Here is a 16,778-nt window from a genome sequence, read left to right as displayed (position 1 = left end):
ATGCTAATTTGGTGGGCATAACTAATTTTAATTATTTTTCGGCCTTATCTCGTCACTTATGAGAAAACTCTTCCCTTGCCATTGACAGGATTTTACGGCTTTCAGTGTTATCACTGTTATAAGGTAGAGGGTGCTATTACGCATCTCCTGAACGAGTAAAGAATCTCCAGCTCAAATACAGGCAAAGAAGCAGCAGAAACGAGCGATCTCATATGTAAGCAGATGCATATGAAAAATAATGCGATCATCAATAATTAACAGCATATAAATCAAAACGGCCTAATTTTACAGAGTGAAATGTCGACCCAGGAAATGGTTAGGACTGTGCTAGTCTCAGCCTCAGACGTCACGCCCACAGACCGTTGACTGAACGTCTGATGCATATGGCACACTTAACTGGAAACACTTCAGGATTTTTGAAGTCGTCATCTGATTGGTTAAATTCTACAGAATGTCCGGGAGACGCGTGTCGCGTTCATTAGCGGTCCGTCTGGAAACAAAGTCGTTGTTATGTCAAACTCCTTTGTGGAAGAAAGCTGTAGTGTTCACAACTGTGAATGAGCACTTACCAGAGTCAACTAAACGCTGGAAGCAAGTATGTGAAGTTTGCGGCTCCATTGTTGCAGTAAACTTGCACAACATTCTTGAATTAATAATTTGTTGGAAGCATGCAGGTTTGTTATCGTAGGAACATCGACTCTACATCTCCAGGCACCTAAACATGACGCGGATCAAAGCGAAATGTGATTGGTTGCATTACATGCCAGTCAAACGTCCTCTTGGGCGGTCCTTGGCCAAAGAAAGCTGCGATGGAGTCCAGACCCTCTGCCGTCAGTCTGTCGTTTTAAAAGCAGAGGGTCTGCTATTTTTATATGTGACTCCGTGCTGGCAAAACGAGTGCGCACAGGCTAATTACGAGCTACAGGCAAAACAAGTTAAAAAAAAAACTATTTTGTCACATACATATACATTTTTTTTTTTTACTTGTTTTGCCTGTAGCTCGTAATATATATGTATGTCTGTCAACACACACACAGCTCTGGAACAAAATTAAGAGACCACTGCAAAATTATCAGTTTCTCTGGTTTTACCATTTATAGGTACAGTGCCCTCCACAATTATTGAACCCCCTGGTAAATATGATCAAAATTGGCTGTAAAAAATAAATCTGCATCGATTATCCTTGTGATCTTTCATTCAAAAAATGTGCAAAATTCTAACCTTTCATTGAAGTAAAAGAATTGAAAGTGGGGGGAAATCACATTATGAAATAAATGTTTTTCTCCAAAACATGTTGGCCACAATTATTGAAACCCCTAGAATTTTTTACGAGTAAAATATCTCTGAAGTATATTCCCATTAATATTTACCTTTTTTAGTACACCAGGGTGACTAGGAACATGAAACTGTCCAGCTATGACTTCGTGTTTCACAGAAGTTTAAATATGAGGAAACACAAAGGCCAAATCCCCTTAATCATCCATCACAATGAGTAAAACCACAGAATATAGTTCTGATGCGTAGCAAAAGATTGTTGAGCATCACAAACTAGAAAGTGGCTGTAAGACAATAGCTAAAGAATTGAAAATCCCCATTTTGACCATCAGGGCAATAATTAAGAAGTTATAACCAACTAAAGATGTTATGAATCTGCCAGGAAAAGGACGTGTGTCTATACTGTCTTAATGCACGGCGAGTATGAAAGTTTGAGTGGCCAAAGACTCTCCAAGGATCACAGATGGAGAATTGCAGAGATTAGTTCAGTCTTAGGGTCAGAAAGCCTAAACATTTTTTTTATCAAACAACCCCTACATCCCCACATGTTGTTTGGGAGGGTTTAAAAAAAAACCTCCTCGCTCATCCAAAAACAAATTCCAGCAAATTTAATTGTCAGACACGACTGGATCTTCAAACAACACAGGGTTCTGTGGTCAGATGAGACTAAAACAGAGCTTTTTGGCAGCAAACACACTAGATGGGTTTGGTGAACACAAGGATAAAAAGTACCCCATGTGTACAATTTAATATACCATTGGATCTTTAATGTTGTGGGCATATTTTTCTGCTGGAGGTCCTGGACTTCTTGTTCAGATACATGGCATTGTGGATTCTATCAAATATCAACAGATAAAAAATCAAAACCTGACGCCTTCTGCTAGAAATCTTATAATATGCCGTGGTTGGATCTTCCATCAGGACAACGATCCAAAACAAACATCAAAATCAAAACAAAAATTTGTTGTGGAGCACAAAATGAAGCTTCTGCCATGACCGTCTCAGTCCCCTGACCTGATGAGTGGGCTGAACTGAAGAGGAGAAGCACCAACATGGATCTGGGAATCTGAAGGATCTGGAGAGATTCTGTATGGAGGAATGGTCTCTGATCTCTTGTCAGTTATTCTCCAAACTCATCAGGCATTATAGAAGAAGACTCAGAGCTGTTATCTTGGCAAAAGGAGATTGCAAAAAGTATTTAATAAAAGGGTTTCAATAATTGTGGCCAACGTGTTTTGGAGAAAAACATTTATTTCATAATGTGATTTCCCCCCACTTTCAATTCTTTTACTTCAATGAAAGGTTAGAATTTTTCACATTTTTTGAATGAAAGATCACAAGGATAATCGATGCAGATTTATTTTTTACAGCCAATTTTGATCATATTTACCAGGGGGTTCAATAATTGTGGAGGGCACTGTATGTATTTGGGTAAAATTAACATTTTTATTTTATTCTATAAACTACTGACAACATTTCTCCCAAATTCCAAATAAAAATATTGTCATTTAGAGCATTTATTTGCAGAAAACAACTGGTCAAAAGAACCAAAAAGATGCAGTGCTGTCAGACCTCGAATAATGTTCATATTCATTTTTAAACAACACAATACTAATGTTTTAACTTAGGAAGTCAATATTGAGAAATTCAGAAATCAATATTTGGTGGAATAACCCTGATTTAAACCTTGTAAGTGGCTTGATTCATGCGTCCTTCACAAAGACAAAGCTGCCCGATTCCAGCCTTGCTGAAGCACCCCCTAAACGACCATTAGACGACCAGGTGTTGGACAAAGCTGAAAATTGATGATCTGGGTGTGCTTCAGCAAGGCTGGAATCGGGCAGAAGCACCCCCAGATCATCAAGTTAGACGGAGACCTGGAGAGGGCTACAAGCAACAGTGTCTCGCACCCACTGTGAAATTTGGTGGAGGATCGGTGATGATCTGGGGGTGCTTCAGCAAGGCTAGAATCGGGCAGATTTGTCTTTGTGAAGGACACATGAATCAAGCCATGTACAAGGTTGTGTAGGCCAATTAAGCAACATCCATATCGGCTCAACCCAATGAAGTGTGATTTAATGAGAAAAGTAGTAGAATATTTGTTATAACATGGTTTGGCCTTTCCTAGTCAAAGCCCATGGAGCTCACCCTGTATTTTAGTTCCAAAACCTGACTCAACGGTAAGATTTTGTACTGATTACTGTAGGGTTAATGATGTAACGAAACCAGACTCCTTCCCCCTGCCACATATGGAGGACTGTGTAGATCGAGTAGGCTCTGCTCGTTACATTACCAAGCTCGATCTCCTAAAGGGGTATTGGCAGGTGCCTTTGACCTCACGGGCCTCTGAGGTCTCTGCATATGTCACCCCTGATAACTTCCTGCAATATTCTATTATGGCATTCGGGATGAGAAATACACCAGCAACTTTCCAACGCCTCATGCAGATGGTTTTGTCAGGGGTGACCAATTGTGAGGTATACCTGGACGACTTGGTTATTTACTCAATGTCTTGGGAGGATCACGTAAATAGCTTGGAACTAGTTTTCAAAAGGTTGGCTGAGTCATCATTGACCTTAAACTTAGTGAAGTGTGAATTTGCTAAAGCTATGGTCACCTATCTTGGTAAATAGATTGGACAAGGGCAAGTTAGGCCGGGTGAGGCCAAAGTGTATGCCATTAGCTGCTTTCCGACCAAGTAGTTACAGGAACTTAGTTATAGGAACTGTCCACTTCTAAACAGTTCTATGAACTACTCTCCCCCAAACTCGGTTTTGCTGTTTGCGTTCGCACTGGCCAAGTGGCCATAGGAACTAGTAGGAGGGGTAAGGGAGTGACGCAAGCACGGCGACTTTTAATTTGACGGAGCGACGGACCTTTATTTTGACAGCGCTGAGAACGCCAGAGCAAACAATGCTCGCATTCTCTGTGTTCATTAGTTAGCGATCTGTCTAACAGTACTGTTTAACATGTTATTAGATAGAATTGTTAAAGAAAGTACACAGTATATGAAAGTTATTAGCCTATGCCATGTGGTTGATGTCCAGTGTTGCTAGCTGAGCAGAAATACATAATCATGTTTGACTTGGTCCCCTCAAAGTTGCGTTGGATTTTCTCTTCAGCATAAAGGTTTAGAGGCCCATCTATCACTGTTTTCCATGTTTGTATCTAGTTTCTGGAGTAAATATATAGGCTATAATCTGTGTGTTTACATATAGCTGTTTTAAAAATGGCAGGTGCTGGTGTTTTGCGTGCGTTCGGTCATCAGCGTACACTAACGTCACGGGTAGTTCCTATAGTGCTAGTTTAGACCCTACTCTGAAGTAGGAGCTAAATTAGTTCCTCCAAATGGAGTTCCTAGAGCTAAAGTTGTTCCTAGTCGGCATGTTCGCACCGCAGGAACATACGGGTATTTTAGCCAATAGTTCTAGGAACTGTGAAAAGGTTCCTCCGGTCGGAAAGCGGCTATTGTTGATTTTCCCACCCCAACCAACAAGAGAGAGCTCCGACGCTTCCTGGGGATGACTGGATATTAACGTGGGTTCTGTAAGAATTTTTCATCGGTAGTATCCCCACTAACAGACCTACTTAATACATCCAGAAAATGTGTGTGGAGTCCTGAATGTGAACAGGCCTTTAATTCTGTGAAGATACTCCTTTGTAATGCACAAGTGCTATCTGCTCCTAACTTTTCACTTCCTTTCAAGATACAAGTGGATGCCAGTGCCTGTGGAGCTGGGGCTGTGTTGCTGCAGGATGATGACTCTAGGGTTTAACACCCTGTAGGTTACTTCTCTAAAAAGTGTACGAAGAGTCAAAGAAAATATAGTACCATCGAGAAAGAAGCACTATCTCTGTTGTTGGCTCTTCAGCATTTTGAAGTATATGTTGGTGGAAGCTGTACTCCCATTAGGGTGTACACGGACCACAGTCCCTTGGTTTTTTTGTCACGGATGTCTAACTCAAACCAGCGTTTGATGAGGTGGTCACTCATTGTACAGGAGTTCAATCTAGACATTCATTATAAGAAAGGAGTTGAGAATGTTGTTGCGGATGCTCTGTCTCGTGTTTATGATGGTGAAGTATAAGGGAGTACTGTCTTGTATTATATACAAACCTCTGGTTTGTAATTAAAGGGTGGGGGTGTTACGTCCTACGGTGTAATTTTATTTTATATAAAAAAAAATTGTATGTTGTGTTTCAGACCACTAGGTGGCAGTAGTGGTCGCTTCTCCCATGCCTTTTTCTGTGCAGGTAAAGCCAGGTGAAGGTGATCTCCTCCACTGATGACGGCTCGTTTGGGGATTGGTCTTCTCCTCAGGGAAAACGAGTATAATGCCTCACTGATCTCCAATTAAAGGAGGCCTGTTGTTTACTGCTGGTTGAATTTGTTGGTAGTTTCTAAACATTGCTCTTGTTCAGTTGTGACTGATTTAAAAACTTTCTCTTGAAAATATTGTAAATATACCTAACTTGGAGGTTCTAGGGAGTGGGTGCCCTTTTATTTTATTTTTGTAATTCTTTTATCCTGTTTAAACTAGAGAGGGAGTCAGGGAATTATTTTGTTGTTTATTTCCTTAGTGTAGATTTGATCCCTACAGTTGCTATTTAGTTTACATATTTTCTTTATGCTTTTCCCCCAGTCCTGAAGTCTTTAAACTTCCTTACTTGTGTTACATCAATACATTTTGTTGTACCACATTTCTGTTGTTTTTGGTGTAACTTTTGGAGCCATTTGTTTTGTTAAAATTTTAGTTACTTTAATGTTGCTTTCCCTTATCCTAGACTGGGTGGATTGTAACACCTGGAAGGACAATGCTCCATGCCACACAGCCAGGTCAATCAAGATGTGGATGGAGGAGCACCAGATCAAGACCCTATCATGGCCGGCCCAATCTCCAGACCTGAACCCCACTGAAAACCTCTGGAATGTGATCAAGAGGAAGATGGACGGTAACAAGCCATCAAACAAAGCCGAGCTGCTTGAATTTTTGCACCAGGAGTGGCATAAAGTCACCCAACATCAATGTGAAAGACTGGTGGAGAGCATGCCAAGACGCATGAAAGCTGTGATTGAAAATCAGGGTTATTCCACCAAATATTGATTTCTGAACTCTTCCTAAGTTAAAACATTAGTATTGTGTTGTTTAAAAATGAATATCAACTTATTTTCTTTCCATTATTCGAGGTCTGACAACACTGCATCTTTTGTGTTATTTTGGTGGTTCAGTATAATTCTCTCCCTGAACAAGGAAGTTGTCTTACACAACTGCTTTCCCCAAACAGCAGCATCTGCCTCCGAAAGCAAGATAACACATTATCGTATGTATAACACGTTATGCTATATACAGTGGCTTCTCCTACTTTTCCAAGTTATATTTAGTGCCGCTTATCAGGAAGTGACGATTTTGTTCTCTTCGACTCTCTGGATGGCAAAGATGCTTTATTCACAAATGTTTTATACGATATTCCAATTTTGTGCATAAGTTAAATTCACAACTTTGGATGGAGACATAGCTATAAGCAATTGACTGGCTATGTGTGAAACCCTTTCATGTGTTTTTAATGCTCTCTTATAAAAAATAAAATAAAAACCCTGCCCTCATTTGACTCCACAATCCAGAGGGAGCTTTCAGAAGTAGCGGTTTGACACTTTTTCTCCAGCTGAACTCACAAAATATGTCAGGTGCAGGGAGGAGTGTCTCGACAAGCGGCCGCTCTGAAGGCAAGTGCTGCACCCTTGACTGCGTTAACCCCACAGGCCTGTCATGTCCTGTTGTCAAGCTGGCTGAGCAGGCAGAGCCTATGCTAACGCGGGGGCTGTTAACAAAGTACCATGCTCCTGGCTAAATTTGAGCAAGGTCACCTAAACCAGCCTCTACATCTATCGGACATGACCTCATGCATCACAGCTTCACAGACAGAAGATAAAATGCAGGGAACATTGGCTCATGAAAGTGTGAATTAATAAGAGTCTCGGCAAAGAATGTGGGTCACGGAATCTCTTCAACCTACTCGAGAAATCAGCAGAGAACAAAGCATAATGTTGTTTTAAAGGTTAAAATTTGGCTGGTTGAAAGAGGAAAATTTCATAGTTTATGTGAATAGAGTAAAATAAACAATGGCTGGATTCAGCATTTCACAGCAGGACTGTGGGCCTTTTAAAACAAAGGCCTTACATATCACATGCTATTCATTATTTCTGGCCATCATATTGCTTTCTAAAAATATTTATTCCTTTGGGATGAATTGCTTTCCACGTGACTTGCAGCACCATGATTTCGGCAGACAGAAAAGGGGAGAGTGTTATTGGCCAACCTTACAACAGCGCTGAGGATTGGTTTCCACTGACTAAAACAGGCCGGTTTCTCACACAGCTGAGAGAAAAGGCCACTTTACTGCCAGAAACATCAGAGTAGATTGGAAACTAAAGCAGTGGTGAAATGGCGTCATGGTATTTTACAAAAATATAAAGTGGGAGTGAGAAGGTTTGTGGGAAAAAAACAAGTTCTGCTTGAATTCATTCAGAAAATGAGGTGATTATTGATGGCTTTAGTTACAGTTAGGGATGCAACGATATAAAAGTTTTGGCAGATACCAATAATTCTTTATATTTGAAACCTTATAACTGATATATATTGGCCGCTAAATCTAAAGCTCACTTATGCTGAAGTGCATGTTCCAAGCACTTCAACATAAATCAAACATATACAGTACATTAGCCTAGTTTGAACCAGTGTAAGATAAACTATGGCCAACTTTACCAAAAAAGAAAAACAACAACAACAAAAATCTACTGCCTTAAAGTAATGCAAACAAGTTATTGGACAACATTACTTACATATAAAGAATCAAAATGCATGTGATATAAATAGAATAGCCAATGCACAGACAATAATTGTTTTAATTAAACCATGTTGTAGATAAAAACAGCATTGCTGTTTTAGCTGTGGGCGCTAGCTGTGAAGAGCTGAATGAACACCAGTAAACTGAAGCGCTTTGTTACCAGATTAATTAACTCAACGAAACGCATCCTTTTTGAGATGTATCAGATATTTATGCAACATAAACATAATATCACAACTTATATATACTTCACTTCAACTAATGTATGCACAAAAAGACAGTGAAGTTTAACTAAGTTACATAGTCAGTATGTAACTGCTGTTTTGTTACTGACGAAAGCTGTGTCTGGTAGCATGTGAAGTGAATACTGAATTGAGCTCTCTTTCACAACTTTTTGCACTTGATTGGACAATTTCACACAAAATTATGTCAAAATGCACATCTTGGCGAGTATCCTAACAAACATAGTTGGTTCTGTCTTAAATGTACATAAACAGTTGAGAAAGAAAATGCATGTGTATAGTATCAGTACATTGGATCCGTGCATTGTCTTAAATTGACAGCAGCCTAATATTCCTGCTGCTGCTGCCTTTGTTTTTAAATGTTGCATTAATATGTGTTGCTCTGTAAAGAAAGAAGCTTCTACTTGAAACAACAAAGAAACTCCAGGCTTATAAAACAAAAGCATATTATACGGCTTGGTATACACTCTGCATAGTTGCCATTAATTCTTTATGAGCTGGTGCACAACCACTCATTTCCTTCTATTCCTGAAACATTTAGGTGTTTCTTGTTTAAGGAACAGCTAAAGGCAATAAGCCACCCTTCAGGGTCTCCCGGAAGCTCCTTTGCTGCTTGGAGAGCTCAGGTTATCCAGTACTTCCAGGGGAAAGGATTCCCCATGCCAACAGTTCACAAGTTCAGCATAGAATTAACTATTTATGATTATTGAAAAACATGCAGGAACAGCTCAAACAGAATAATTATGTGCCCACAGATAGACGGAAGGAGATGTCCTGGAAAGGGACCTTAGGATTGGATTATAAATCCAATGGTGCGTTGAACTGATATGTAATGAAATTAAGACATTGATGGAATTATATAGATATCAGAAAGAGGGGTGCTGCAGAAAAAGCAACAGAGAGTGAGAAACAAACAGATAGACAAAGGAGGAGGGTGCTGAATGACAGGGACCACACACACACACACACACAACTAATCAGATTTTATAGATTGGGATGATCTCCCCTTTGTCTAGCAAATGCCAGAGGGTGCCAGGACCTTGTGAAAGATTAGAGGTCAGCAAGAAACTGAATGTCTTCATAGTGCTTGTGTTACTTTGTCGTTCTGGGCATTTACCACCTGTGGTCAATGACAATTGAAATTGATTGTCAAATTGTAAATCAGTATTGGAAAGTGGTCAGATAGTGGCCCTTATTATCATGTCAAAATGGGAAGTTGCATAATACATCAGGAGAGAATACACTGATATAAAGGCCAAATAGTACATAGCAAAATACCTTTTAACTGTGCTAATAGGAAAATCAGACTACTCTGCAAGGCAGATTTTGTGCTATCTTCGAGCTCTTATGGTGATAAGCAAAGTTTTAGAAACAAATTTGAAATGACCGTTAACAGTTTGCAGTTTTTAAATAATAAAAAAAAAAAATTAAATATGCATCAAGGCAAGACAAATCCATCAGCTTTGGACTATAAGGCTGTAATTAAACACTTCCCAATTGAGGTCCTTCAAGATTACAGGGGCAGGACTTCAAACTCGAGAATTGTGGCTTACAAAATAAGATGCAGCCAGGAATGGAAACAGAGAGGCAGGGAAAGTAGCACACCCTACAATTTACAGCGGCATTTTTTAGCCTATTTGCAGCCCACCAAACTGACAGGTTCCATTCCGCTGGCAGAATTATCAAGGGCAATTCAAGAGCATACGTTATGATCTGGCTTTTAGAACACAGACGATATATTACAGGCCTAGGGAGTCTGTCAGAGAGAGATGGGTTAGTAGACAGCATGAAAATAAAAAACCTACCTGAAGAACTAGGGGCTCCGGATTGAAAGCCAAGGTCATCAACAGCTGCATTCGTTCTGTGTCTTTAAGGTTCTTGAGAAGGAAGCTTCCAGAGTCCTTTGTCTCAGCGTACCTCCTGACTATTCTGTCCAGAAGTCTTTGGGACGGACAATGAACAAGGTCTGACCAGCCTTCCACGACGTCTGGAGTTAGGAGTCTGACGTCTCCATTAAGTCGGGCAAACTCAGTCTTGTACATGGCCTGGATGAGATCGCAACGAGGCCGTCCTGTTGCCCGCTTGCAAATCTTCTGGTCAATATCGGTAAGTTCTTGGTTGGAACCCAACCGCTTGAGTACAATCCTCCGCGTACCCTCGCGAGGCTCCCCGTACTGGGCGAAGAAAACGTTTTTCACATTGAAGACATCCAGGAAGCGAAGGCGACCCCAAGTCTCGAAAGATATTTGTCCATTCATGAACTTGCGACACCAACTGGTGCCAAAGCAGGCTGGGCACTTGTTGAGGTTGATGAACCTTCGGTCAGTGAGTTCGTTCTTTTGGAATGAGGCGAAGAGGTTGTGCGTGTTCATCAGCAAGATGACAAACAGCCCCACGACAAAGAGAAGCTTCAGACACCGGTACAGACGACCAAGCTTGAGAGGGAGGAAGCGCAGCATGTTCGTGCACTAGCCAGGCAGGGCAGGGGTAAAGGGTAAAGGGGGAAAGGGCAATGAATAGTGTCAGGGACAGGACTCAATGGATCCCCATCACTGGTGCTGACTCATCACCTGGAGTTGCCATAGGGGGAGGAACAAGCAGAGTCCCCCCTTACAAGTGCTCGCTGGGCTAAGACATTCTCATAGCCATTGCTCTGGAGCACACTGTGCCAATGCACATAAAAGCTTGCCTGCAAAAAAGCACACAGAAAGATCAAACATATTACATTAAGTTGCAGGCCAATTTCCTATTAAGAACAACTTTACACTATTTGAACAGCTACTATCCATTTTTCCAAACCTGAAATGTCTCCTTTCCAAGGGTATAAACCTCTAAGCAAAACCAAGATTGTGTGTTGTTTCAAAATGTTTAACAAATTGGAAATGTTCAAGTCATTTGAGCGAATACATTGCTTTCCGAACTGTAACGAGATGGATTTCTGCCAGACCAATAAACGGCGAGACACTCTGTACCAGACTGTGCTGGCTCATATTTCCCTCAGAATAACTCCTAACAACTACGGATAAAAATAACGCAAAAAAAAGAAACGGAGGTGAAAATCAGTGTTTTAAAAAGTGAGCAAACATTAAAAACAAAGATATGGCCTGCCCTCTTTGAAACAAAGTATGTTAAAGAAACCGTTTGTAATACTGCTCGTCAACAATAAAAGCAAATGCTCTGTGATTGATTTGCAGGTGATAAAAAACAAGTGAGACAGACTTTCTACTTTCAAAAAGATGCGCTCCTCTGTGTATCACCAGAAGAGTCATGCTGAGCATAGTTTAACCTTTGATCAGAGTTGCCCTGGTAAGTTTTAATCTCTCTTTGAAGATTTCTCTTTGAAAAAGCCTTGTGTCACCAAGGTAATGTGGGGAGGTGAAACACCGCTGTACAGAGCACCATGTGAATGTGTCTGACACAGGGGTGCCACTGATACTGATGAAGCACATCAACTGACATGCAAATCAAACAAATGAGGTGGACACCTGCAAGTAGTGCTATGCTAATACTCAGTCACTTTTATAGTATGTTAAAACAGGCTATTACATTACCACCCAAGTGTAGTTTCCACCCTTAGCACCAAATTCTTTATATGGCCGCTTACCATGCAAATGGACAATTTTCAATTAAAGCTCATTACACCATGCCTATTAAAAGCGATGGCTTTCGAGAGCTCTGCTCATTAGTAGACGAGTCAGTGTGATTAGCGAGCATGTTGACGAATTTCTGTGCATTTTAATTGACCTAGTGAGATCGGAGTTGCTTGGGGGGGGATCTACACCAGAAATTATAACTCATACTGTATCAGTCCTGAAACACCCTTATCAGACAGCAGTGTTTAAGGGCAAATCTCACTAAACCATGTCCTGATCATATTCCAACTCAAAATCAAAAACACAAATTATAATTTGCATTGTTTTGTACCATTAGGATTGGCATTTTGACTTCTGACAATTAAGAACATTTTCTCAGTACATTTTTACTGCCTGGATGTTTAAAATTTAATCTCATTTATTTGCAAATTTCATTAGAAAAGTTGAAGTAATGCAATGCAAAACATGTACTGCCAATGTGAAACATTTTAACGGTCCTACAAATATGCTTCATTTTTATGGAACAAAATGTCTTTTGTTTTTCTTCTTTTTGGTTTTATCCACCATTACACTTAAAGATCGCATGAAATTATTTGAAAAGCACAGTTTTCTTTCCTGTGCTGAGAGGGACATATTGAAGCCAATAGGCTTTACTGCATCACAGCCATGCTGCAAATGCTCTTGTGTTTCTGACATGTAACATGGTATATTTTAATGTTCCATGGGCATGAACATTGGATGGATATAACTGCAGGCTATGATGAGGACAAAACATAACTGAAGGGAGAGATTTATTTAGACTGGTTACGTAAATAGTAGCAATTAAGGGGTGGACACCTGGGAAGTAAGTCATTTGGAATGCAGTGAAAGGAAGAGGCTAACACAGATCTTGATAAGAAGAACATGCATACTGCCTATTACAGAGGACTAGATTTACTGAATGTTCATAAAACAACCGAACATGATATGATCTCTACGTGCCATTTAACAGAATGACATCCCCGGTTTTTCACTCACTGAGCAGAGACAAAGATAAACTGTGTGCATTTCTCTTCAGGAAAAATGAGGCAGTCAAGGAAAGCCATGCTCTATGTGATGCACTGCCGTTGGTTTGAGTACAGATTGGCAGAGCGAAAGCAAACAAGCTTCACTGCACGGGCTGCCTGCCTCACACCGCACCAGATTAAGGAGTTCTCGCTCCAGCAGTCAGGTCCATGTCCACCCAGTGTCATGGAAACTCAATCATAATATTTCAAGAAGCAGGGGCCTCTTTTAAATGAATGACATGTTGAAAGGTTTGGTGGGGAAAGCAAACGCATTTTGCAAAGGTTCCTGCTGATTCTTTCACTTTGACATTTATAGTGCTCATTTCAGACTTCAGTAGGATAAGCCTGTGGGGATATGATTCAGATCAAGACTCACGCAAACCGAAAAAGACAGCAGAATTAGATTTTACTTTTCTCAAACAGTCTTACAAACCTTCCAAGTGGGTTGTGTCACTCAGGAAAATGATTAACTTCACATATTTAAAGTGTTAAAGGCCACTAAAAGCCTTTAACACACTAACACATAAGAATAATCCCAAACCGTGGGTCCGTGTTCCCAAGGGGGTTCTTCTATAGTTCCAAGGGGAGATTTACCTTGCTTTGTTAAATCCATAAAACAGAAAAAAAAATCTAATTTTAAATAAATGAAATCACAATTATCACTTTTTGTAGTTAAGGCATAAAGTATGTCCTTTCTTAATCGCTGCATAATATTATTCCACATGTATATAAAATTCCAAATTCCAAATTCCATTTTTCACAATCCAATCAAGTCTCGGTGGATAAAATTATGTCCTACAGCTAAGCCCAATTTTATTTTATTTTCCTCATGGATTAGCCTGTTTCTCACAGAAATCAGTCAAATTACTGAAGTAAAATGAGTTACAAATGTCAATTTACATTGGCAACACGACAAAAACTACATAACTTTGTGTGAATATCCTATTTAACGACACTCTGAGGTAAATGTATGCAACTCGTTGTTCAATTAATGGCAATTCTAAATTATTTTCTCGTGTCTGGTTTGGTGTTAATGAAGGTGTATTTGAGCCATACTAAAAGGGGCTTTGGAGGTATACAAGACAACAACAGTTTGGGAAACAACAGTCAGCCAATTCACAAACAGACAAATTCACTCTAACTTCACTGATGAATTGTTTGTTTCCAACAAACCTCGTCCTGCCCACAGGCCTCTGTTTTGAATTACCACTCCATTACCCATAAAGTATCTACTCCCTCTCGTCCACCGCTCAGGCGGAGAAGGAAAGTATAGGAAGCCCAGCCCTGAGGGCCACTGAACACCGCTTTACACCAAAAAGCAGCTCAGAGTGTGCCAAAACAAAGGGTTGAACAGTATCTTAGAACAGTCAGCGCAAATAAACAAGCTGGCTTCAAGGAAGAACGAAGAGCGTGAAGAACAGATAATAAGCCAGCACTGGATTTTGCTCCCGATATATGCTACTTTGTGAATCTAGTGATGAATATATTTAATTTCCCCTTGAAGTCAGTGTAAAATCAAAATTGACTCTACTTTTTAAAATCACATTCCTGGTTATATTGTGAATTATGCATCAGTGCATATTATTCAAAATAAAATGAATGCTTCCCTTTAGAATCAGAATCATAATAAGGCTCCACCCTATAAAGTTTTTTTGGCTGACATCCCTAAAGCCTCTTACTTTCTAAACCCCTATTCTTCAATCACCTGGATCCCATTCTGGTACAGAACGCCCTTTTTTTCACATTCCAATGAATTCCAAGTGGATAACATCAAGTCATATCATACTTTTTACATAGTTTCACTCTCAGAAAAATATACGATTTTCCAAAACTGTTAGCGAATGCCATTTCATGTTGACCAAGTTTCCTAAAGACTAGCGTCACAATATTTCCCTTTTTTCTTTTTTTTTTTGGTCGAGACAAGCAATAAGTTGGTGTTTAAACCGATGTTTTAATACGGGTAAAACTGATTTAAAATGTCACTGATTTAAATTTCAATAGCAAAAATGCTAGATTTGGTAAGTCTATTATATGTGTTTTTCACATTTAAATGTTTTAGTAAGAAGATATGTAGGTAATTATTGCTGTTTATTGTGAAATGAGTAGCCTATATATACATACATTAGTCGCAAATTGACTAAATGATTGGAAAAGTATGGCGTACATCACCGGAGCGAAATATGTTGTTTCACCAAAAGATCAAGATAATAAATTAGCATCATCATTATTAATATTATTATTGTAGGTGTATGGATGAATTGTTAACAGTAAGATCAATAACATGCATTTAGAAATTTCTCATTACATGCCCAACTGTATGAATGGCAACAATGGCTGTTTAACTAAAATGATAGTTCCTCTGACTGAATGGGTAACAAATATTAACTTTTTTTTAAATAATTCAGATAAATGGAGATATTATGTTGAATATTGCTAAAATGCTGAACAGTATGATTTTTTTTTTAAGCCAGGCCCTAATCCATAACACTTTGAGTCCAAGTTTGAGACAGTACTGAATGCATTTTGTTAACTTTATTCCCATTACATTAAGCATTTCACAATGGCCTTGTCATTAGCTTTGCACATGCTGAGCTGCAGGCGTGAAGAACTGCAGTTGCCAAGGTTATCGACTGCAGGAGTCAATAATGTTTGATCACAAAAACAGTCATCCACAACTGAGCCGCCTCAATCCAGCAATCCGCACAGACAATGATTAATGGAAACAAATTTTATTTCACACACTAACAAATAAAAACCACTCTAAATTAATGATTAACCACATTCTCATTCAAAATTGACATATGAATCTTAAACGCAATGATGTGGTTACACCTCGAGTTTCTCTAAACGCTTTCGTTCTAGATATTCTGAAGCAACTACAAGGGAAATAACACTAATCCCAAAGTAAGCAAGTTCTTTAGGCAAATGAGTGTGCAGTAGAGACAATCGAACAAATGCTACAGTTTAATCGGATACAATGATCGCCTTGTGTTCACAATTACTACGCAACCAGATCTTTTTTTCTGTCAGCCACCAACTTGATGTCTTTACTTCATTAAGAGGGTGCATGAAAACTCCCATTTATAAAGTCTCGATGTCTTGTTTCTCATACTATTGGGGATTACGCCAGATGCATGTTGTTAAAAATAAGGCTTAATAAAATGTCTCCACTTGATGGTGAGTTTGATGTTGTGAGCTGTGTTTTATCATACAGGTGTGGCTTTCTCACAATCTGTGTCCTGACAGTAGGACTTCTCAGAAAGATGCTTTAAAAACATGACATGCAACAAGGTCTTCATATTAAACATTTTGTTTGACAGCCTTGTTTAATAATATTATTTCCAAGACTACTGTTAATTTGTCAGACTGCAGGATCATTTAAAACTAACTAGTGAAGTTAAAAAGACAATTAAAAACGGTGTTAAAACTTAAAAGAAATTAAGACCTGATACATGCTGATAGGTACTAAGACACCTTCATACATTTAACTTAAAATCTTTATATGCCCGTTTAATAGGATAAACACAACATGTACCCATTCATTTGAAAAGTCTTGGCTTAATCGATAAGCGCATGGGTGTCAGTGCTTAGTAAATTACATTATAATCCAGAGATCTTTCAAACTGCTCTGAGGTCAGCAGCTGAATCCGAACATGTTATTTCAAGTGTCAGATCAGTGCCAAGAAATCTGAAACCTACTTCATGATCTCCTGAGCGGTGCTGTTTCAGAATACAAGATGAGAGCAAGACATGATACATCAGTTTGTCTGCATTAT

At 39.3% G+C, this 16,778-nt stretch overlaps 1 protein-coding gene across 5 annotated transcripts in view; it reads right to left on the bottom strand.

Moving 5' to 3' along the window:
- Positions 1-16,778, bottom strand: part of dipk2ab (divergent protein kinase domain 2Ab) — a 42,397-nt gene that overhangs the window by 24,576 nt on the left and 1,043 nt on the right. For all 5 annotated transcript variants that reach the window (XM_084399172.1, XM_084399169.1, XM_084399174.1 and 2 more), the window contains exon 2: positions 10,169-11,052. Coding sequence is in view for 2 of the 5 variants with exons in the window: in XM_084399169.1 (XP_084255295.1) it covers positions 10,169-10,822 (654 nt within the window). In the remaining 3 variants the exon portion in view is untranslated. The remainder of the gene's footprint in view (positions 1-10,168; positions 11,053-16,778) is intronic.

The sequence above is a fragment of the Rutilus rutilus genome, assembly GCF_951802725.1.
Source record: "Rutilus rutilus genome assembly, chromosome: 24".
Lineage (NCBI taxonomy): Eukaryota > Metazoa > Chordata > Actinopteri > Cypriniformes > Leuciscidae > Rutilus > Rutilus rutilus.
This window is presented reverse-complemented; position numbering and strand designations above follow the sequence as displayed.